The following is a 23,678-nucleotide window of genomic DNA, read 5'->3' as shown; positions in this document are numbered from 1 at the left end:
CAACATCACTCTGCTAGGATGGCTGATTAAGCTTATGGTCTGGTAATTTTGACACAATTGCAGGTTGTCTTTCTTTGGCAGAGTGTTGATTAGTGACTGTGTCCACGTGGAGGGCCACTCAGCCATCTGCCAGATCTTGTTGAGTACATCTATTACTATTTCTCTCCAAATTTCATCAGTTCAGCTGGGATGTAGCTTTTCCATTCTTGAGTGATTCCACAGCTGTATCCATTTCGTCACGCAGTATTGGAAAGTCATCCTCCTCTGTTGAATCTGGGCTGCCTAAGACACTAGGATCTCCTTTTGTCTGGTGGTTGTATAGATCAGAGCAGTAGTTTGTCCACCTATTGATGATGTCCCTTTCTTCTGTAAGACTGTTCCCTTCTTTGTCTTGAATTGCATTAGCTTTGGTCCATCTTTCCTTCGACAGATCTTTTACAACCTGGAAGGCTCATTTGCTATTTTTATTATTGATACACTGTTCAATTTTAGAGCATTGTTTTTCAGTCCATATCTCCTTGGCCACCTTCATTCCTTCCTTGATCTTTCTGCCAATTGCTCTGTATTTATCAGCCCCCTCAGTGCTGTTCTTGTCTCTCAAGTTCTCTTCTAATGTCACACATTTGTAACCCAGGGTTTTGTCTTCTTACGATGTTTCCCAAGGATGTCCATTGCTGCCTCATTCATTACAGCGTTGAAATTGTTGGTCATTGTTTCTGTCTTCCTCTAGAGCAAGCAGCAGGACAAATTTCCCGCCGACCATTGGAATGACTCTGCAATATTTCGGTCTCTGAGTCTTTAAGTCAAGCTTGGTTCTGGTGAACTTTGGCCTGATGATTTTCCTTAGCCGCAGCCAAATTTTTAGCATCACAAGGTTGTGATCACTTCTAATATTAACACCGGGGAAGCTCCTTGTTTTAGCTCTGTTAATCCCAGAATGAAATTGGTTTTGCACCATGGTGTAGTCGATCTGGCTGTGATGTAGACCATTAGGTGCATGCCATGTAGATCATCTTGATGCTTTATGTGCTCCTAATGTGTTTACAAGAACCAGATTGTTATAGCTGGCAAACTCCAAAAGTCTCAGTCCTCTCTCACCGGTTACTGCATTACAGAAAGGGCCACAATAATTTCGCCAATCTGCCTGTGCGTCAGTACCCACTTCAGCATTCCAATCTCCTTGTACAATCAGGATATCTTTCTTGTGTACCTTATCGATGAGGTCTTGGAGCTGATTGTAAAAATCTTCAATTTGCTCATCGTCATAGTCTGTTGTAGGGATGTAGACTTGTACCATTGTGATATTAAACGGTACTGCAGTTAGACAGATGGAAATAAGCCTGCTGGACATTGGGTGGCATCCTAATACTGAATTATTGACATCTTTATGCACAAGAAATCCTACGCCGTTGACAAGTCTGTCCTCTCCACTGTAATAGAGTACATGGCCTTCTTCCGTTAGTACCTCTCCAAAGTTCTTCCATCTGACCTCAGAGATTCCTAGGAGATGCCAGGTGTATTGTTCCATTTCATACGCGAGTTCTTTCAACCTCCCTATTTATCTCAATGTCCTTACATTTCATGTGGCTATGGTGATGTTATTTCTTCCACGGATCCTCTTTGTTGGGGTTACACCATAGTATACTAGTCGCGTCTGCCCTGGTGGGAGATGGATGGCGCGGTCAATATTAACCTGGGCTGTGATTAATCCACTAAACACATCATTGCCTTGCTCATCATATGGTGTGTCTTGGACAAATTTCTAACCTGGTGGAACCCATCCCTCTCCAGGTAGCCCCTTTTTAGTCGCCTCTAACAACATGCAGGAGGAGCAGTGGGCCTATTCTGTCCCTGGACCTACAGGGGAAAATTTACTCTAAGCCGAAACAGGGATCAAGTGCTCTAAGGGCCTTATATAGAGCTTGTTTCCATTTATGTAATTACATTTACCTTTCTTACTTATGAAATTCACTAACCCCACCATTTCTTAGTGGTTGAAATAGGTTTTAATTTTATATAACAAAAATTGTTGTAATCTACATACTGAACATTCTTTTTAACATATGTTCTCTATTTGCTCTCGTAGAACTGCCCTAGTCTTAGCAGGCCCATTTTCGCCCATTTAAACAAAAACAAAACCAAAAAAAAAGGATCGTCTTCTGAGGATACTTTAGATTGTATCCAGCTGTTCTTAGAAAAGGAGAATTCTATCCTTTTATTATGCTCAAAACGCCACTATCTTGATATCCCAAATAGAGCTGATCCATAAAAAGATCTTAGACAAGAAATGGTCATACTTGTCTAAGGTATCTTATCCTGACCTGATACTTATCTATTCTCAAAGCCAGGACACCTGAGAACTAAGCTGAGTAAGTAAGTTGCAATTGGTACAGAATCTAATCAAGCAAAGCCTTGGGTCCCACTGAGAGGTTACACACACAGAACAGAACCTAACACTCCAATATGGCAATCCCAAATTCCATCCCCTTTGTGACGCTGCCGCTCAAAGAATCAGACAACTTTTTCTCCTTGACTATGCTTCCTGTGAAATGGGGCTACTCATGCAAAGGAAAAACCTACTGTTCTTGTATTAGACATCCTCTAAGGCAGTGGTCTCCAAACTTTTTTGATCACGCACCCCTATCAGTAAAAAAATTTTGCGCACGCACCCCCTGCCACGCCAGCTCTACCATCTTTGCCGAATCCCAACTGAACTTCCTATCGAGGAAGAAGAGTATCTCTGGATCAGACTAACTAATCTAGCGAGGAGGTCTTTAAACTAGGCTCAACAAGGGCAGGAAACAAAAGCCCACAGATAAGTCAAAAACATGGAGACCTGGGAGAAGGGTTGGAATCTGGGGGGGGGAGAGAGTATGGCCAATTATATCAGAGACAAGGCAAAAGCGAGAGAGAGAACATAGAGGGGAAATCAAATCAGTATGTTAGATGTCTGTATACTAATGCACGAAGTACGGGGAATAAACAGGAAGAACTAGAAATGACAGTTGGCACCACAGAAACTTGGTGGGATAACACATGACTGGAATATTGGTATAGAAGCATACTGTTTGTTCAGGAAGGACAAGCAGGGAAAAAAGGGAGACTGTATTCCCTTGTATACCAAAAATGTATACACTTAGACTGAGGTTGAGATGGAAATAGGAGATAGACTCGTTGAAAATCTCTGGGTAACGATAAAAGGGTAAAAACAAGGGTGATGTCATGGTACGGGTTTACTACAGATCACCTAATCGGGGGGGGGGGGGGGAACACCCTAACAAAATCATCCAAAACACACAACTTAATGGTGATGGGTGACTTCATCTACCAAGATATCTGTGGGAAAAATACAGCAGGGCACAGATTATCCAGTGCTTTTGAGACCATTTTTGATTTCAGAAGGTGGAGAAATTAACTAGCGGAGAAACTGTTCTAGATTTAATTTTGACAAATAGGGAGGAACTGGTTGAGAATTTGAAAGTGGAAGGCAGCTTGGGTGAAAGTGATCATGAAATAATTGAGTTCATGATTCTAAGGAATGGTAGGAGGGAAAACAGCACAATAAAGATAATGGGTTTTAAAGAAGGCAGACTTTAGCAAACTCAGGCAGTTGATAGGCAAGATCCCATAGGAACCTAGCCTGAGGGGGGAAACAGCTCAAGAAACATTAATACGGGCAAAATAGCCACCGATCTCAACACGTAGTAAACATTGGAAGTATGGTAAGAGACCGCCCTGGCTTAACCAGGAGATCTTCAATGATCTGAAACTAAAAAGAGTCCTACAAAAAATGGAAACTAGGTCAAATTACAAAGGATGAATATAAACAAACACCACAAGCCAAGACACAAAATAAAATTAAACTAGTTAGAGACGAAGAGTAACAAGAAAACATTCTACAAATACATTAAAAGCAAGAGGAAGACAAAGAACAGGGTAGGCCCCTTAGCCAATGAGGGGGAAAAGACAACAACATAAAATGTGGAAATTGCTAAAGTGTTGAATGACTTTTTTTATTCAGTTTTCACCAAAAGCGTTAGTAGCAATCGGACATCTAACATCAAGACCACCAAAGAAAACGAGGTAGGATCTGATGCTAAAATACATCAGCAACAAGTTAAAAATTACTTAGACAATTATCAGAGGGGTAGCCGTGTTAGTCTGGATCTGTAAAAAGCAACGAAGCGTCCTGTGGCACCTTATAGACTAACAAATGTATTGGAGCATAAGCTTTCGTGGGTGAATACCCACTTTGTCAGATGCATGTGTCTGACGAAGTGGGTATTCACCCACAAAAGCTTACGCTCCAATACATTTGTTAGTCTATAAGGTGCCACAGGACTCTTTGTTGCTTTAGACAATTATATGTCTTAAAGTCACCAGGTCCTCATGAAATACATCCTAGCTTACTAAAGGAGCTGACTGAGATATCTGAACCATTAATGATTATCTTTGAAAACTCACAGAAAATGAAAACGGGCAAATATAGTGCCAATCTATAAAAAAGGGAATAAGGACAACCTGGGGAATTATAGATCAGTCATCTTAACTTCAGTACCCGGAAAGATAATGGAGCAAATAATCAAGCAATCAATTTGCCAACGCCTAGAACAATAAGGCAATAAGTAACCATCATGGATTTTTCAAGAACAAATCACGTCAAACCAATCAAATAGCTTTCTTTGATAGGATAAGCAGCATTGTGGAGAGGGGTAAAGCGGTAGATGTGATATATCTCCACTTCAGACACTGTCTCACGTGACCTGCTCATAAACAAATTAGGGAAATAGAGCCTAGATGGAGCTACTATAAGGCAGGTGCATACCTGGTTGGAAAACTATTCCAAATGGTTCACAATCAAGCTGAAAGGACATGTGGAGTGGAGTCCCACCGGGATTGGTCCTGGATCCAGTATTGTTTAATATCTTCATTAATGATTTAGATAATGGCATAAAGAGTACATTTATAAAGTTTGCCAACGATACCAACCTAGAAGGGGTTCCAAGTGCTTTGGAGGATATGATTAAAATTCAAAGTGATCTGGACAAACTGGATAAATGGTCTGAAAGAAATAGGATGAAATTCAATAAGGACAAACGCAAAAGTACTCCTCTTAGGAAGGAACAACCAGTTTCACAAGCACAAAATGTGGAATGACTGGCTACGAAGGAGTATTGCGGAAAGAGATCAGAGGGTTATAGTGGATCACAAGCTAAATAAGAGTCAACAGTAGAACACTGTTGCAAAAAAAAAAAAAAAAGTGAACTTAATTCTGGTAAGTATTAGCAGGAACGTTGTAAGTCAGACACAAGTAGTAATTCTTCCACTCTACTCCATGCTGATAAGGCCTCAGCTGAAGTATTGTGTCCAGTTCTGGGTGCCACATTTCAGGAAAGATATGAAAAAATTTGAGAAAATCTAGGAGGAAAGCAATAAAAGTGACTACAGGTCTAGAAAACAAGACCTATCAGGGAAAATTGAAAAAACGGAGTTTGATTAGTCTGGAGAAAGATTAAGGATGGACATGATAATATTTTATGTACTTGAAAGCTTGTGTCACAATGAGGATGGTGAAAAATTCTTCTCCTTAACCTCTGAGGATAGGACAAGAAGCAATGGGCTTATATTCCAGCAGGGGAGGTTTAGGTTGATGATTAGGAAAAAATTCCTAACCATCAGGGTGGTTAAGCACTGGAACAAATCGCCCAGGAAGGTTGTAGAATCTCCATCATTGGAGGTTTTTAAAAACGGGTTAGACAAACACCTGTCAGGAATGGTCTAGTTATTAATTAGTCCTGACTTGAGTGCAGGGGACTGGACTAGATGACCTATTGAGGTCCCTTCAGTCCTATACTTCTATGATCCTACTACTACAAACTGATGTTAATCCTGTAGCTCAAGTGGTAGAAGAATCTGCAGTGCTGAAGATCCAGGCCCCAACACCACATGATGGGGAGCATTAGTGTTACACGTAACAGAATTGGCTTTAGCTTTACTTTTATTCCTTTTTTTAAAGAGCTACGTAAATTTCAAGAGAACGGTTATTTACTCTACAGCAAACTTATAGAAAGCCACTTACAGATCAATCAAGTCTACTAACCTTCCATTTGTAAAACTTAACAGATTGAACTCCTTTAATCTATCACTGTAAGGCATGTTTTACAATCCTTGAATCATTCTTCTTGCTCTTGAATTGTGGACACCAAAATTGTACACAATATTCCAGCAGCGGTTACACCTGAGTCAAATATAGGGGTAATGTAGCCTTTCTACTTCCATTCAATCTTCCCCCGTTTATACATCAGAGGACCACACTAGCCCCTTTGGTCACAGCTCATGTTCAGCTGATCCATGCACCATCACAACTAAGTCATCCACAGAGTCCTCCCAACCGACATTCTATGGCCTCCTTTGCTAGGACCTCTTTTCTCTTTGTGGTTCAGAGGGTCTGTGATGAGAGTAGTAATAAGGGGTCATCTGTCTGAATAAAGTCTGAGGTCTGGTTTGTTTTCTCCTTGGTACCTGTGGCATGTAGTGCCCCACAGATCAAAAAGTGGCTCACAAATCTTATGAAATGCTGGTCTTGATCAGTATTGGAATTAAACAGGTCACAACCTTCAAATGAGAGGCCTGCAGTTGTGATCTGTACTTCTTCCAGTATCCATGAAGACTGTAACCTAGAAGCCCTGCGCATGACAACAGCTGTGACCCTAGAGCTCTCTGCAGTGTCTGAAGCATCAAATACCATCTGCAAAGTAGCATGACCCATGAACTGACCTTTCTGTTATAAATGGACCTCAGTTTCTTCCAGTTGTCCTGAAAAAGCTTTTCTATACAACTTGATACATAATCCCAATTTAAATAACTATGTTTATCTATCTAAAAGGCCCTGGCATTTAGCAGTAAACATTTCCAAGCTAGCTGAAGAATAAGTTTTTCCTCCCAATAGATCAGGGACGGGCAAACTACAGCTCTGAGGCCGCATCCAGCCCTTCAGATGTTTTAATCCAGCCCTCAAACTCCCACCAAGGAACAGGGTCTGGGGCTTGCCACGATCCACGCAGCTCCCACAAGCAGCAGCATGTCGTCCCTCCAGCCCCTGTGCGTAGCGGCAGGCAGGGGGCTCTGCACGCTGCTCCTGCCCCAAGCACCGCCCCCGCAGCTCACATTGGCCAGGAATTGCAGCCAACGGGAGCTGCAGGGGCAGCACCTGCGGATGGCACAGCGCGCAGAGCCGTGTGGCCGCGCCTCCATGTAGGAGCCGGACGGAGGACATGCCGCTGCTTCAAGAGCTGCTTCAGATAAGCGCTGCCCGGATCCTGCACCTCAACCCCCCCTTATGCCCCAACCCCCAGCCTCAGCCCTGATTCCCCTCCTGCCCTCTGAATCCCTCGGTCCCAGCCCAGAGCACGCTCCTGCATCCCCAACTACTCATGCCCAGCCCCACCCCAGAGCCCACACTCCCAGCGGAGCCCTCACCCCCTCCCGCATCCCAACCCCCAGTTTCATGAGCATTAATGGCCCACCATACAATTTCCATACCCAGATGTGGGCCTTGGGCCAAAAAGTTTGCCCACCCCTGCAATAGATAGTCCTTTCAGCTTGTGGTGTCCATTTTGGTGGCCCTTAGTGTCTAGATCACTCAAACAGCAGCTACCACCAAGGATCCTGGGATAGGATGCATTTAGAAGTACTGAAAGCCAGATGAGGGTACTGTTTGCTTTTACCTGGTTTACAAGCTATCCAGATGGCACTATAAAAGTGAACTGTAGTTTTCATTATTTACTGTTTGTCTCATCTGCAAATTGGTAAGTTATGATTGTGTGTCTTCTTTCAGGTCACTGATAAAAAAAAAAAAAAAAAAAAGAAATCGCACAGGGCTAAGATCCTATAAGAAACATCACCACTTGATGATGATTCCCGGTTTGCCTTTACATCTTGATACATATTCTTCATTCAATTAGGGACAAAAAAAAAAAAAAAGAGACACTTTCATTCATACATTGACAATGACCTTCAAGTGAACAGACATTAGTCATGGTGTAATTCTCTAAATCAAAGACATTTAAAATTCACCACCAAGTATTAAACAGTGATATGGGATTCTTACCATCATTTTTTCAAAAAGTGCTAGGATTTCTCGCTCTGACAAGGGTTTGGGGATGAACTCATCCACATCTGCAGGAGGTGATGACCAATCAATAGAGGAATGTGATTGTTTCAGCTGCAATAAAGGAGGTCTTTCTTTTCTACTGCCTGGAATCCTTATGCTGGCAAATCTATCCAACTGCAAACAAAAAACAGTGAACGTATATCACCAGTTGTCATTCATATTATATTCAAACACAATAGTTTTCACACTTAACTTTTTAAAAAAGTTAAGTGTCCGACATGTTTGACCAACAGTAGCCTTTACAATTTGATTGTTAACGTTTTTATGATGAGACCTATTCTAGTCATCTTTAGACATTTTTTTTTTAAATCAGCTGCTCCAATACAATGTATACTTTAAAGTTTGCATCGATAGGTATCTTTTTTGTTTTTATTACCTGGGACAAAGGGGGGGGGGGGAGAGGGAGAGAGAATAGAAAAAAAGCAAACATTTAGGCCATGTCTATATTAGCGAACTTATAGTGTCACAGCTGTACCAGTGCAGCTGCGCTGCTGTAAAAATCGCTCGTTTAGCCGCTGTATGCTGACAGAAGAGAGCTCTCCCATCAACATAATAAAACCACATAAACGAACGGCGGTAGCCATGATGGCAAGAGAACCTCTCCCACCGACATAGCGCTGTGCACATAATCACTTATGCCAGCACAACTTATGTCTATCAGGGACATGGTTTTTTTCACACCCCTAAGTGACTTAAGTTTTGCCAGCAAAAGTGGTAGTACATACATGGCCTTAATCCTAAAAGTACAATAGCAGTAAATAATAGCGGTTAGCTCACCCAGCTCTTATTGTTCAGAGAGCTCAAAGTACTTTATAGAGCTGGGTAAGAATTGTGCGTAGTACCCCAAAATTGTGCTCCCAAAATTGATGCAAATACATGTTAAGTTACTTGTCCAAGGAATAAAAGACGGAGCAAGAACACAACATTCCTGACCTCTACCCACAGCACTATTGTAAAACCAATATTTTTTGTGTATGTTTGAATTTAATAACTCTTCGGGATTGTCAAATAGGCTTAAATGGAATTTAATCAAATATCAGCCAGATTAGTACAGCACTATACAAAATACAGATACATTACCACCCTTGGTGTAAGGTGAAGGGCTAGCCTCTCCCCGCCTCCTCTGTATCTGGTTGGATGCTGGCAATTTTATAATCCCCAACCTAATTTGTCAAGTTCCCTGTTTTTTTATAATCCCGGTTCCTTGTTGAAGAAAAAGTTGCTTTTCCGTGATTAATTTCACCATGTGTCCTTTTGGCATTTTTGTTTTACCTAATTACTTATGAATTTCTTTTTTGGCATCTTTAGGGTTACATGATTGATAGACTAAGAGGAATTCTAATCCAGTTACTATTACTGACATCTGTGACAGCCAGCAGTTCTTACTGAGTTAGCAAACATCTTTCAATGGATTCTTATTTTACCCATTACAGAAAACATCTGCAACAAGTACCTCTTATCAAAGAACATAAATAAATATTAGGTACCCCTTATCAATCATCCAGTTTTGTTTATACCATACTTTTGCTGTATAAGGGGTCTTCCCTAGACATCTCTTTTCCCATAGACTTGAGACCAGCCATAATAAAGTAAAGCCCAATATTCAGTCACATGAAATTCTTGAATATGGGTCACATGTTAAAAACCAACATTTTGGTCTTAGAGTTCAAACATACCCTTTGCTAACAACAAAGACTTTGAAAGAACAATTAATATATGAATGAATTTAACGTACAAAAATAAAAAGAGACTAAAAGGAAGAATTAGTAGGGGAAGCAAAAGTGGATGGGAACCTGGGAGGCAGTGACCATGAGATGGTCGAGTTCAGGATCCTTACACAAGGAAGAAAGGAGAGCAGCAGAATACAGACCCTGGACTTCAGAAAAGCAGACTTTGACTCCCTCAGGGAACAGATGGGCAGGATCCCCTGGGAGAATAACATGAAGGGCAAAGGGGTCCAGGAGAGCTGGCTGTATTTTAAAGAATCCTTATTGCGGTTGCAGGAACAAACCATCCCGATGTGTAGAAAGAATTGTAAATATGACAGGCGACCAGCTTGGCTAAACAGTGAAATCCTTGCTGATCTTAAACACAAAAAAGAAGCTTACAAAAAGTGGAAGATTGGACAAATGACCAGGGAGGAGTATAAAAATATTGCTCAGGCGTGCAGGAATGAAATCAGGAAGGCCAAATCACACTTGGAGTTGCAGTTAGCAAGAGATGTTAAGAGTAACAAGAAGGGTTTCTTCAGGTATGTTAGCAACAAGAAGAAAGTCACGGAAAGTGTGGGCCCTTTACTGAATGAGGGAGGCAACTTAGTGACCGAGGATGTGGAAAAAGCTAATGTACTCAAAGATTTTTTTGCCTCTGTCTTCACCAACAAGGTCAGCTCCCAGATTGCCGCACTGGGCAGTACAGTATGGGGAGAAGGTGACCAGCCCTCTGTGGAGAAAGAAGTGGTTTGGGACTATTTAGAAAAACGACGTGCACAAGTCCATGGGGCCGGATGCGCTGCATCCGAGGGTGCTAAAGGAGTTGGCGGGTGAGATTGCAGAGCCATTAGCCATTATTTTTGTAAACTCATGGTGATCGGGGGAGGTCCCAGATGACTAGAAAAAGGCTAATGTAGTGCCCATCTTTAAAAAAGGGAAGAAGGAGGATCCGGGGAACTACAGGCCAGTCAGCCTCACCTCAGTCCCTGGAAAAATCATGGAGCAGGTCCTCAAGGAATCAACTATGAAACACTTAGAGGAGAGGAAAGTGATCAGGAACAGTCAGCATGGATTCACGAAGGGGAAGTCGTGCCTGACTAACCTAATTGCCTTCTATGATGAGATAACTGGCTCTGTGGATGAGGGGAAAGCAGTGGATGTGTTATTCCTTGACTTTAGCAAAGCTTTTGATATGGTCTCCCACAGTATTCTTGCCGCCAAGTTAAAGAAGTATGGGCTGGATGAACGGACTGTAAGGTGGATAGAAAGCTGGCTAGATCGTCGGGCTCAACGGGTAGTGATCAATGGCTCCATATCTAGTTGACAGCCCGTTTCAAGCGGAGTGCCCCAAGGGTCGGTCCTGGGGCCGGTTTTGTTTAATATCTTTATTAATGATCTGGAGGATGGTGTGGACTGCACTCTCAGCAAGTTTGCAGAGGACACTAAACTGGGAGGCGTGGTAGATACACTAGAGGGTAGGGATCGGATACAGAGGGACCTAGACAAATTAGAGGATTGGGCCAAAAAAAAAAAACTTGATGAGGTTCAACAAGGACAAGTGCAGAGTCCTGCACTTAGGACGGAAGAATCCCATGCACTGCTACAGACTAGGGACCGAATGGCTAGGTTGCAGTTCTGCAGAAAAGGACCTAGGGGTCACAGTGGACGAGAAGCTGGATATGAGTCAACAGTGTGCTCTTGTTGCCAAGAAGGCTAACGGCATTTTGGGCTGTATAAGTAGGGGCATTGCCAGCAGATAGAGGAACGTGATCGTTGCCCTTTATTCGACATTGGTGAGGCCTCATCTGGAATACTGTGTCCAGTTTTGGGCCCCACACTACAAGAAGGATGTGGAAAAATTGGAAAGAGTCCAACGGAAGGCAACAAAAATGATTAGGGGTCTGGAGCACATGACTTATGAGGAGAGGCTGAGGGAACTGGGATTGTTTAGTCTCCAGAAGAGAAGAATGAGGGGGGATTTGATAGCAGCCTTCAACTACCTGAAGCGGGGTTCCAAAGAGGATGGAGCTCGGCTGTTCTCAGTGGTGGCAGATGACAGAACAAGGAGCAATGATCTCAAGTTGCAGTGGGGGAGGTCCAGGTTGGATATTAGGAAAAACTATTTCACTAGGAGGGTGGTGAAACACTGGAATGCGTTACCTAGGGAGGTGGTGGAGTCTCCTTCCTTGGAGGTTTTTAAGGCCCGGCTTGACAAAGCCCTGGCTGGGATGATTTAGTTGGGAATTGGTCCTGCTTTGAGCAGGGGGTTGGACTAGATGACCTCTTGAGGTCCCTTCCAACCCTGATATTCTATGATTCTATGATAAATATTAAACTAACAATTGCAAAAACTTATTGAAAAAGCTAGGGGTTTTTTTTTTAAATAGACTCTTATTTGCTTCTTATGAAGGAAATTACAATTCATAACAGACATGATTTTGATGTTCTAGAACTCTTCCTAATAAGATGCCGCTTTTTTTTATTTAATATTTAAAACAACATTGTAACTTTTTTTTTTAATTTAAGCTTGTTAGGATACTTCACAGTATTAATGTTGCCATTCTAAAAATACTGCACTATTGTCTATTAAAGCGACTTAGTAAATTTCTTCTCTGTACTTACTGCATAAAAGATAGCGTTCATTAAAACATAAGAAAGTCAATAGCTTCGTATTGTTAAGAATTGCTTCAAGAGTTTATTTCCATTTCTTCGCCTTCCTGAGCTCTCTGAGCATGTCACAACATCTTACTTCCTTATCAAGTAATAACAGAATTTCCCACCCTACCACACTGATTACTTTACTTTACCCTTATTTTACTATCTGCTATCCCCACAACTTTGCATGGCAAAGAACACTTATCAGTTTTGTAGTCATCCCTACACTTGGCATTTCCAACACTTCAGATTGGACAGCACAGAGGAGTAGATCTAGAAGTGCAGAATCAGCTTGCACAATCCCGTAAGTCAGAAGCTTGTCTTAGTCACAGGTTTGACTGAGCCTTCAAGACTGGACACACAATCAAGGAGAATCAAAAATACAAGCAACTGAAAGTAATACTTCCTAATTCAGACTTTTGCTGTTTGGCAAGCAACAGATTATATTAGCCTAGCCCAAATCAGCTAGGCACCTTCCCTTAGTTTTTGTTACTTTTTAAAACAGCATTCTTGCAGTATCTGAACTTTCTTAAGCCTTACTAAACCAAACCTTTAGTCCAAATATTTTGTACCATGTATACCTACATGAAAGCTTGAGTCATACATATTAGATTAGAGCCAATTACTTCTATATTTCTTATTATAAGCAAACAGACTATTATGTGATATGTCCCTTAGCCTCTATGTAGCTTAAAAAAGTATCGTCATTAAGATATACTATTAAGAGCAAGTAGAATAACAAATGGAAGCTTGAAGTCTGTACCTGTTTTGTGTTTTCACAATTATGGAAGACAACCCTGCCGATTGCCATGATCCCAGCTATTAATATGTTGCAACAAACTAACAGTTATTATAATCCAACTTTAGGAATTCATGTTTTATAGCAAGTATTTAAAATATGTATCCTATCAGGTACTACACATGGGGATGATATACAAAAGTACTCCAATTAAAAGAAAACACAAACAAAAGAGACAGCACAAACTTATACTAAGCTAAAAAACTCCATTTAACTGTAGCTCATATTAGAAAAAAGTAATTTTTAGCTTCATTGAGTTCCGCTTCATGAATTACAGATTCATCCCTTGATGACCTTTAGTATTGTATGTGTACACACACAGAGTACTCAAGGTCATCAAGTGATTAATCTTTGTATGTGTGTATATATGCATTACAGGAAAAAAAAATGGTTTCTTGTCTTAACTGTAGTTTGAGAAGTTTTGTCCACACAGATCCCACACTAGATGTGTGTGCACCTCATGCATGTGATATCAGATTCTTTTTAGCCAGCAGCAACCGTTGGAGAAGACAAAGTCTGTGGTGGCCCAATTGCCTCCCAGTTCCTTCACAATGGTAAAGGACTCCACATTAGTGTATGGTGCGCAGGCTGTGGGATCCATGTGGACAAAACCTCTCTAACCAGTTACTTTATACTAAATCATTTTTTCTTTGAATACTTATGCACACAGATCCCACTTTAGGTAACAGGCAAGCAGTTCTTTGTCTTCAATAGTGGGGAGAAGTCTAAATGACTATAAAAGACTCCACTGCCAAATTGTGCATTAGATTTAGAAGCTGTCAAGAGAATAATAATGTAAAAACATATCTATCGAATTCCAAGTAGCAGCTCTACAGATATCTAAAATAACTACAGATATGTATCTCAGAAAGACAGAGGAGGCTGCCTTGAATCCTTGTAGAATGCCATCTGACACCCATTTTTAAGATTCTCTGTTGAAAGCTTTTCCCCTAAATTTATCCCCAAAAGGTACCAACAGTATTGATGATTGAGACACATCCAGGATGAATCACTACTACCTACTTACAGAGTAAGCGAGTCTTGACTGTGTCCACCAGGGTAAAACTCTCCCTAAACTACCTACTGCAGGCAACACAAGCACTCCACTCCAGGGTGTCATAAGCCCCACTCTTCCCCAGGGCAGGCTAGCAATTTACACTCCTCACTTTGTTATACTCGAGCGCCCAGTCCCTTGTCTTCTGGACACCCGCAATGTATTCTGATCCACGGACTACATGGATGCAGTACACCTCGTTCAACACTTTCCTTAGCACAAGGCACTTAGACATATTTATAAGAAGAACTGAAGTTTAACATAGCTTGAGCTAAAGATTCAAATAAAAAGAAGTTTAAGGATTTGTAAACATAAAATTGCAGGTAAAGGCATAACAATTTATAGTTTGTACTTATTAACAAGTTATCTTCCTGTATAATAAGGTTTTTCTCACCCAACCGTCAGTTCATGTAGTGCTTGTCCAATCCAGAGAGCTGGGATCCACTTTTCATGACACTGATGTTGGCAGATCTCCTCCATAATGGAGAATATTTTGTGCTATTTTTCCTTCTCTTATACGGCCCCAGACTTTTGTCTCATGTCATGATCAGCTGTTTCATTAACTTCAGCTTTGTCTTAAGTTTGTTCTTAAGTAGAGACCACACATGACCATCCCCACCCTTCAATGAAGTATCAAGAAACTAATCAGATACAGATGTAGTATGCCTGCCTGGCAATGTCATCTTGTCTGGTAATGCCTGTGTCACAGGATTGGCAGAAGAGTTTTGTCTTATTGAGGTAATACAAGATAACTTTTGTCCAGCTTGTCCTCGCCCATCCCGCCACGAATGCAAGTCGACACCACACCATTCCGTTTTATTGCAAGCAGGTTCTTTCATTTCTGGTCACAGAATTTTGTCATGGGATTGGCCCAGCACATTTTCTGTCTGCCCTGCGGTCGCTTGTGGTCTCTGGGGATCTAGTCACAGATGCGGTTGTCCACCTATTGTCTTGCTTGCAAACTACATAACCCGCCCATCTCCGTTTAGCGTCATAAATCACCTGCATTACATCCGTCACTTCTGTATGCCTTCTGATCTCCTCATTCGGTATGTGATCATGGAGCAATATCTTACACATTTGCCTTTCTATTGCTCTCTGGATGACAGCGAATTTTTCTTCCTTTGCTTTTGTCATTGACCAGCTTTCCACCCTGTATATCATTGCTGGCAGAACAGTGGGGTTAAATAGTACTTTCATTTTCTTCTTTTTGTCTCCATTACAGACATCTTTATTTTGTTGAAACTTTCCCACCCCGCCTTTCTCCAAAGCATCCTTGGTTTTGGCTCTGAGTGTTATCGTCTCTATACCAGTATTTGAACCGAAACAAGGTTTGGAATATGACCTGTTGGTCAATCTTTCTCATGAAGCAAATAAATAAGTTTATCTGAGTTTTGTAAAATTGGCCTCTTTCCAATACACTGCAGCTTATCTTTCTCCTTGTAGTATTGCACTGTTGGTAAAGAGGTATTTCCTGCAACAAAGGCAGATGACCAGATCTGAGAAACATTGTCTCCTCCACGAGGTCAAGGCTATCAGAAAAAACCTTGAACCTCTCCTTTGAGACTTTTGTAAAGTTTCTGGACACTGTGGCAACAGTGAGGGGAAAAAAATCAGGGCATGAACTTTCATTCTCATAAGTGATAACCTCATTGGATTGTGCCTTTTAACTTCTACAAATTGCCCCTTGGAGGAAAGACTACAGATTCCAGTATACATCTGTATCCCTAGATATATTCTAGATCAATAGATGTATACTAGATCAGGTTACTATCAACTTCCTGATTTATGACAAACATACTCCTGCTGATGTTCTTAAATGGGGATATTCATTAGTTAAAGAAAGGGGTACACTTGTAGCCCTTTCCTGTCAAGAGATACTATAAAGGTCACTTGTTCTTTCATAGAAACCCTCCACAGGTTGTTACTATCCTAAAGGGATATTATCCTAAAGGGCTAAGATGTGCATTGGAAAAGTATTCCACTACAGGCAAAGCACACAAGCCTTCTGTCGGATTATTTTACCGAGATGTGCAGGTAAGCTTCCTTCAGATCAGTAGAAAAATCTGCTTGAGATATTGCAGCGCAAGTGGTGGTGTGATAATCTGGCCTACAAATTTACCCTTACAGTAAACAACTGTAAAAAGTGAGTGAATGTTCATAACGAGTCACAATTCCCATCAACATTTTATTGTTGAAGACAATATTTGCATGGAGGGGAGAGAGGCGGGAAGAAGAGGATAGAAAGACTGAATTCTGGGAGGTGGGGAATAGAAAAACTGATTTAGTCCAAACAAAAAGGCTTGCTGATCTAATTCAAGAACTATGTTAAGATCATACCAGGTGAACAACAGTGTGAGACCAGAAAAATATCAATGAACCAAAATTGGTGCGTCAGAAGTTAAGCCTAATTGGTGGACAAAATTATGAGGGGAAGGGCCATTACACCCCATCATTTTTTTTTAAGAGACCCCAAAAAAACAACTAGGTGCAGTGGAAGCTGGCCAGAAAAAACACTGACTGACAAGGGGGAAGCTAGCTACCATAATGCTGGCTAAAGAAGGGGAAGGAGCAAGCTTCATAATTATGGCTGCCTCACCCACCAACTCCTGGGATACCAGGCCTTCTTCATTCTAATCCTGAAAGACATCCTGACCAGAAAGAGGGAGCCAGAGGACATCACCACCGACAGCAGCTCTGGTGAAATCCCAAACACCACCTGGGATGTGACACTCTCACACTCTGCTGCGTGTTCTTTTCCTTCCCCACCTTATTTCTTCTCTTTTTCTATTTCCCTCCTTTTTCCTAAAGTCTAATAAGAATCTAATTTAGTCAGCCAAGACACTCCCGTAAACCCTGTGACCAAAAAGAGGCAGTTAAATCTAACGCCTTACACAAGCTGATGCTGTTATGAGTTTGCCATGTGCTGTGCCTATGTTTCTCTAGCAATGTGGTTTCAAGTCAGAGTCAACATCAGACAGAAACGTCATTTTCTATGTTCATTGTTCTTTTCTTTCCCTTTTTGTGGGTGTTCATCTTGTTTTGTCTTCTAGGAAAGAAATTTGGACTTGAAAAACAAACAGCTCCACCCAGTCTTAACTAATTTCTCTTGCCCAAAAGAATAGCTACTCTCTAAGATACAATCAAACATGGAAGAGTTTCCCTTCTAAAGACTCTCTGCAGCTAGAGAAAGAGAACAAGGGATGTAGTTAAAGTGAAAGCCTCATTTAATACTTTCCATTTCAAAATGTTTTAAATTGTTTTTTTGTTTTTGTTTTTGTTTTTAAAGACTTAAATATTAATCTCTACTGGTGCAGATGCATTTCAATTGGGAGGGTGAGAGGAAGGAGTTACATTTTAGTAATACACAAACCAAGTAGTGTAGACGCAGTGCTCTTTATCAGTATCACATCAACTTGGAAAACCTTTAGTGAGATGACATACCATATGATCAATCAAGAATAGATGTTTTACCTTACTTGACAGCAACTAATCAGGTGTGATAGAAAAATGAAGATAGGTAACAGTTTTTCTCAAGAATTCTATGTTTTCTTAACTGTTGTTCTTAGAGATGTGTTGCTCATGTCCATTTCATTCTAGGTGTGTGTGTGTGCCCACGTGCACAGTTGGAGATTTTCACCTTAGCAGTATCCATAATGTCAGCTGTAGCTCCCCCTTAAGTGCTGCCATGATCATGCGTTGGTATATTAGGCACTGCTGACCCTCGCCCTCTCATTACCTTCTTGCCGGCAACTCCGACAGAGGGGTAGAGGGTGGGTAATAGAAGGAACATAAGGAACACCTCTCGAACAGCAACAGTTACGAAAAGGTAGTTAACAGTTTTTTCTTCTAATGCTTGCTCACGTCAATTCCATTTTAGGTGACTAACAAGCAGTATGCTCGGAGGTGGGTTCAGAGTTCACAGTCTAGTGGCTTGCAGTACTGCTCTACCGAAGCCAGCATCATTCCGGAACTGCTGGGTAAGTGCATAATGGGATGTGAACACGTGAACAGATGAAGAAATGGCCGCCCTACAGATGTCCTGGATAGGCACTTGGGCTAGAAAAGCTGCTGAGGCGGCTTGCGCCCTGATTGAATGGGCGGTTACGATCATCGAAGGTGGCACCTTTGCCAGATTGCAGCAGCGAATGCAGGCAGTGATCCAAGAAGAAATTCTTTGAGCAGACACTGGATGACCTGTCATCGTGTCAGCCACAGTAATGAACAATTGTGTCGACTTGCGGAATGGCTTGGTCCTTTCAATGTAAAAAAGCTAGCGCTTTCCTGACATCTAGGGAATGCAATCCACACTCCCCCTCCAACTTATGCAACTTTGCAAAAAAAAAAAAAAAAAGACAGGAAAGTATATGTACTCGCCCATATGAAACTGCGAGACCACCTTAGGCAGGAAAACCGGGTGCAGCCATAACGGGACCTTATCTTTGTAGAAGACCGTATAGGGTGGCTCCGAGGTAAGCACCCTTATCTCAGAGATCCAGTGGTCGGATGTTGTTGTTAGTTCCAATATGACCTTCCAGAACAGGAGGAGGAGAGAGCAGGAAACCAGAGGCTTGAAGGGGGGGTTCCGTAAGCCATAACAGCACAAGATTCAGGTTCCATGGGGGAACGGGGTCCCTGACATGAGGGTAAACACACTCGAGGCCTTTGAGGAAACTAGCAGTCATGTTCTGGGAGAAAACTGACCTACCCTTGAGCAGTGGACGGAAGACCAAAATAACAGCCAAGTGGACCTTGATAGATGAAAGGGACAGGCTTTGGAACTTGAGATACAGAACGTAGTCCAGGATCAACTGCAGCGAGGCCCGCTCAGGTCGGATACCCTTATCTGAGGTCCAACCAGAAGCTACACCTCATGAACACCGCAGAGGTGACTACCCTTGCTGCCAAGTCCGTAGTGTCCCAGGCCATCTGGAGGGCGCCTCTTGCCACTACTTCGTTCTTTTCCACCAAGGTGGTGAATTCCTAGGCTCAGTCCTGTGGGAGGCCCTCCTTGAACTTGCTGATGGAGTCCCACAGGTTCAAGTTGTACCTGCCTACCAGGGCCTGATGGTAGAAATTACAGGCTGGCTGTCGAATAAATTTTCCTGCCATAAAGTCCAGCCTCTTAGCATCTATTTTTTGTTGTGCCACTCGCCTGGCCCTTTCATTGACAGCAGACACAACCAGGGATCCCACTGGAGGGTGGGTAACAGGTACTCAAATCTCTTTGCGAGGATATAGTACTTCTCTTTCACCTTCTTGGAGGTAGGCAGAATAGAAGAGGGGGTCTTCGACAGAGACTTGGCAATTTTAAGGACCCCTGGGTGGACAGGCAACATGACCCATGCCAGGGTGAAGGAAGGTATGACATTCAAGAGGTTGGACTCCTCTGCTAGCTCCTCAACCTCCAAGTTCAGGTTGGGAGCCACCCTTCTGAGCAGGGCCTAGAGCTCCTTGAAGTAGTCCAGGGGGCGGCACTGCTCGTTTGCGAGGGGCCCACCACTGCTTTGTCCAAAGACAACTGCGCAGCAGGGGGAGGGGCAGCTTCCCCTTGCTTGTCCGGGGATGGTTCCTTGGGCATCGGGGCCCATTCTGTTGCTCCCATGTCGCATTCGGCACCATGCTCCAACTCTGGTACCAGCTGTGCCAGGGGCAGCTTGTCCACTGTGGCCTCGAAGGAACAGTGGGAGTATAGGATTGGCATTACAGGTACACCCCACAGGTTCAAGTACTGCCACTGAGTGGGTCATTGCCCCTGCCTCCACGCCAGTCTCGATTCAAGTTTTATAGATGAGGGGCTGAACTCCCCTTCAGGCTTGGACCATTGCCCTTCCAGTGACCAGGGCAGAGCCATAGATGCCTGAGACTGCCATGATGATGGGGAACGGACGCCTGCAGTCTGGAGATGCTCCGCTGCTTTACGGGGGTGGTCCCATAACCGGCTCGCCCATAGATACCGGGGCCTTGGCCAGCTCCGTCACCTGGCTTGGTGTCCAAAGTGCCTGTCGACCTACTTGCTCTTTGGCCACCAGGACACTTCAGGCCCTGCTTGTCCCAGGAGTCAGAGGTGGGTCCCTGACTGGACTAGGGCTCCAACTGCAGCGGTATCCCCAACAGCTCCGGAGCGGGCACATGGCCTGACAGGTCTTTTGCCCAAACCCCACTTTTTCTGTAATGCTGGTGGGCCCATCAACTTCGACAGCTTCTTAGGCACCGAGGTGCGGGAACAGTGACAGATGGATTCCGGTGCCAATGGTGCACTGCGCACCAGTGCTGAGGTGCCAGGCGTGGAGTCCGATTGAGAAGGCTCTGAGGTAGTACAAAGCACAGCCTCCATGAGGAGGGCCCTCAAGCAGATATCCCGCTTCTTCTGAGTTCAAGAGCAAACATTTTTACAGATCCTGCACTTATTGTTTCTGTGGGACTCCCCCAAACACTCTAAACAACTCTCATGGGGTCACTAATGGGCATTGGCTGGTTGCACGATGAACATGGCTTAAAGCCTGGGGAACGGGGCAGGCCCCAGTCCGAAGCAAAGTCCCAGCCAGAACTCTAACTCCTAAATTACTACTCTAACAGTTAACTTAGATGTCTAACTCAGTACCTATCAACTGACGACAAAACAATGGACTGTAATAACCGCTAACGCTCTTGCGATGCAAAACAAGGCGCTCCAACCAACGCATAAGCGTGGCACTCAAGCGGGCACTACAGCCGACCCTACAGCTACGGCAAACGTCTCCGATGACTGTGCACGTGGGCTCGCACACACCTAGAATGGAATTGATGGGAGCAAGCACTTGAAGAACAACTCTGGAGCATAAAGGTCAAGTGCAGCCATTTCCAGAATGTATATAATATCTTGCATCCTGAACCTTGCTTCAGGCATTAATAGAAGGAACTATCAATCCTCATTTGCTATCTTTTCAGGGACCACAAAGAACCCAGAGAAAATCCCTGAATGATATTCTGAGCAGCTTTAGTCCCAGGTCCACCATATGAACTTTTTTTTTTTTTTTTTTTAAATACGAGTTTGCCAGCACACAAAAAAAGAGTCTCTTAAAATTCTGTAAGAGTACTCTTTTCATATGACATTTGTTAGAGTGGAAGCAATTTGAGATAGAAAGTATTTAGCTTCCCCACTAAACTGGAAAGTTTACATTATCTTGTGTCAGATATCTATATTGGCATCTGCTCTGCAAAGTTGCAAAAACATTTTCCCCATCGTTATAGTTGGTGGACAAACTGGCTGGAAAGACTGCTTGTTAAATGTATTCTGAGAAATTCTGAAAGCTTATCTGTAATTCCTCACAAGGATGTTTTTCATTCCACAGAGAAGAAATTTGTTTAGTTCGGATGAATCTCTGAGAGTCTTCCGAGGGATGACCCAGATAACTTAATCCTATTGAAAGCATCTTGAAAGTAACCTCCTTATGCAATACTTATGCCAACAGAAAAGGTTAAGTGCTGGTAACTGATCTGGACCAAAAAAGGCAGCTTTAGCCAATTACACAAGACACTAATTTGTAGCCAATTTGTGGGAGGTACTTCTGGAACTATAATGCAGCAGTAAAAATGAGCAAAATTCATTTAGCAGATTCCCTTTTTTATCTGAGGTTTCCTTCCATTTAGAATTTAATGAACTAGCTTATATGTTAGCCTCTTCTCCTAAGTGGAAATATTGAAGTTAAGATCTAAATTTTTGCTTCAAGAGGATTAAGGAATTTGGGAGAAATCCCTAGCTTTACTGACCTCAGAGAGGAAAGAACAGAAAGGGAACAAATGTTTTCAAGGTCCCTATTGACTAGCATACAGCTGAAATAGTACCACTTCAGGACGCAGCAAAATTAGTGATTTTGAAAATCAATTGCCTCCACAGCTCCTAGCTACTGACCAGTATCATAGACACGATGAACCAACAACGAAGTCCTCCTCCAAAGACTTAGGAAGCTAAGCAAAGGCATTGGCTGGGAACATAGCATTGTTCTGATACACACTGTGCGAATAATAGGCACCTGCTACAGTGACTTAAAGTTAAACCACACTTGAGACACGTCTTCCTTATTACTAACCTTTTAAATCAAAAATTACAACCATTTGGTTGATCAATTCATAAAAGCAGACTGGACTATCAACCGCTGAGCCACTCTACTTGGTTCTGTGGATAACCACTCAGTGGAAGGATAGACTAGGCTCCTCTAGCAAGTGCATTGGAAAGATTCAGTAGTACAAGATTTTCAGACTGATATCCTGCCTGATTCCAGCAAACTTGATAGATTTACCTAAACTGGCGGGGTGGAAGTACTAAACTACTCTGATAGGCGAGGAACACAAATAAAGCTTAGTAGAGCGACAAACTGGGCTAGGTCAAACTTAGGAAGCTGGTAGGCATAGCAGATTTAGCGCATCTATAGGTTATCCTAGGATTGATTATGTTACAGTTGCCAAAAATCCAATTTCAGATTTCCAGCAGTGTGAGAATAAATTATATTTTGAAGCTCTAGAAACAAAAGACCAGGAATTAATTCAGGAAAGCTCTATGTCCTGTGTTATGTAGGACCTCAGACTAAAAGATCACATTGGTATCTTATGGCCTTAAAAACAAAAACTTGCAGCTGCAGGCTGATGAATACCTTAAACCACTTGTGTTCAGAGCTAACCAACAGCAATAATTAGACCACTGGATTATTGTTTATGAGACGCTGTAGCAAGGTTGAGACTCACCAGCACGGCACCTCCTGCTGGTCGTCGAGGGAATTAGCTCTTCCCAGCCCAGAGTGCCCTCTGCAGGCCGGTGTCTCGCCTGCCGCTGGCCCCATATCCTTCCCAGACTCCAGTGCCCTTTGCCCAGGGGTTCTGCCCACCACAGTACCCCCTCACTCTGGGTCTCCTCTCCCAGGGGAACCCCCAAATCCCACCTTGCCTCACTGGCTACTACCAGTCTCCATTTAGTCCCCGCTCACTGGGGCAGACGGCAGTCTGTAAACCACTCATCATGGGAAAGGGGGGGTTGGACCAGCTGCCTCTGCCTATTCCAGGGCTGCCCCTCTACAGCCCTAGTACCCTTTTGTGGGCCCTTAACTCAGCCTGCAGCCTGGGGCTTTGCTAGGCTGGAGCTCCCCAGCTACCTCTGTCCTTGAGCTCCTGGCTCACAGCCCTTTTATAGGGCCAGCTGTGGCCTGACTGGGGCGTGGCCTCAGCTGTGGCTGATTCCCCAGTCAGCCTTTCCCCAGCCACAGCCCTCTCCACAGCTGCTTTTAACCCCTCCTGGCAGGAGCGGGGTGA

At 43.0% G+C, this 23,678-nt stretch overlaps 1 protein-coding gene across 1 annotated transcript in view; it reads right to left on the bottom strand.

Annotated features, from left to right (window-relative positions):
- Positions 1-23,678, bottom strand: part of DIAPH3 (diaphanous related formin 3) — a gene marked incomplete in the record, with an annotated part of 517,573 nt that overhangs the window by 475,136 nt on the left and 18,759 nt on the right. Inside the window, 1 exon segment of the mRNA XM_034758385.1 lies at positions 8,111-8,287. Coding sequence (XP_034614276.1) covers positions 8,111-8,287 — 177 coding nt within the window.

The sequence above is a fragment of the Trachemys scripta genome, chromosome 1, assembly GCF_013100865.1.
Source record: "Trachemys scripta elegans isolate TJP31775 chromosome 1, CAS_Tse_1.0, whole genome shotgun sequence".
In the NCBI taxonomy this organism is placed as follows: domain Eukaryota; kingdom Metazoa; phylum Chordata; order Testudines; family Emydidae; genus Trachemys; species Trachemys scripta.
Note: the sequence above shows the minus strand (reverse complement) of the source record. Positions and strands in the feature narration are given on the sequence as shown.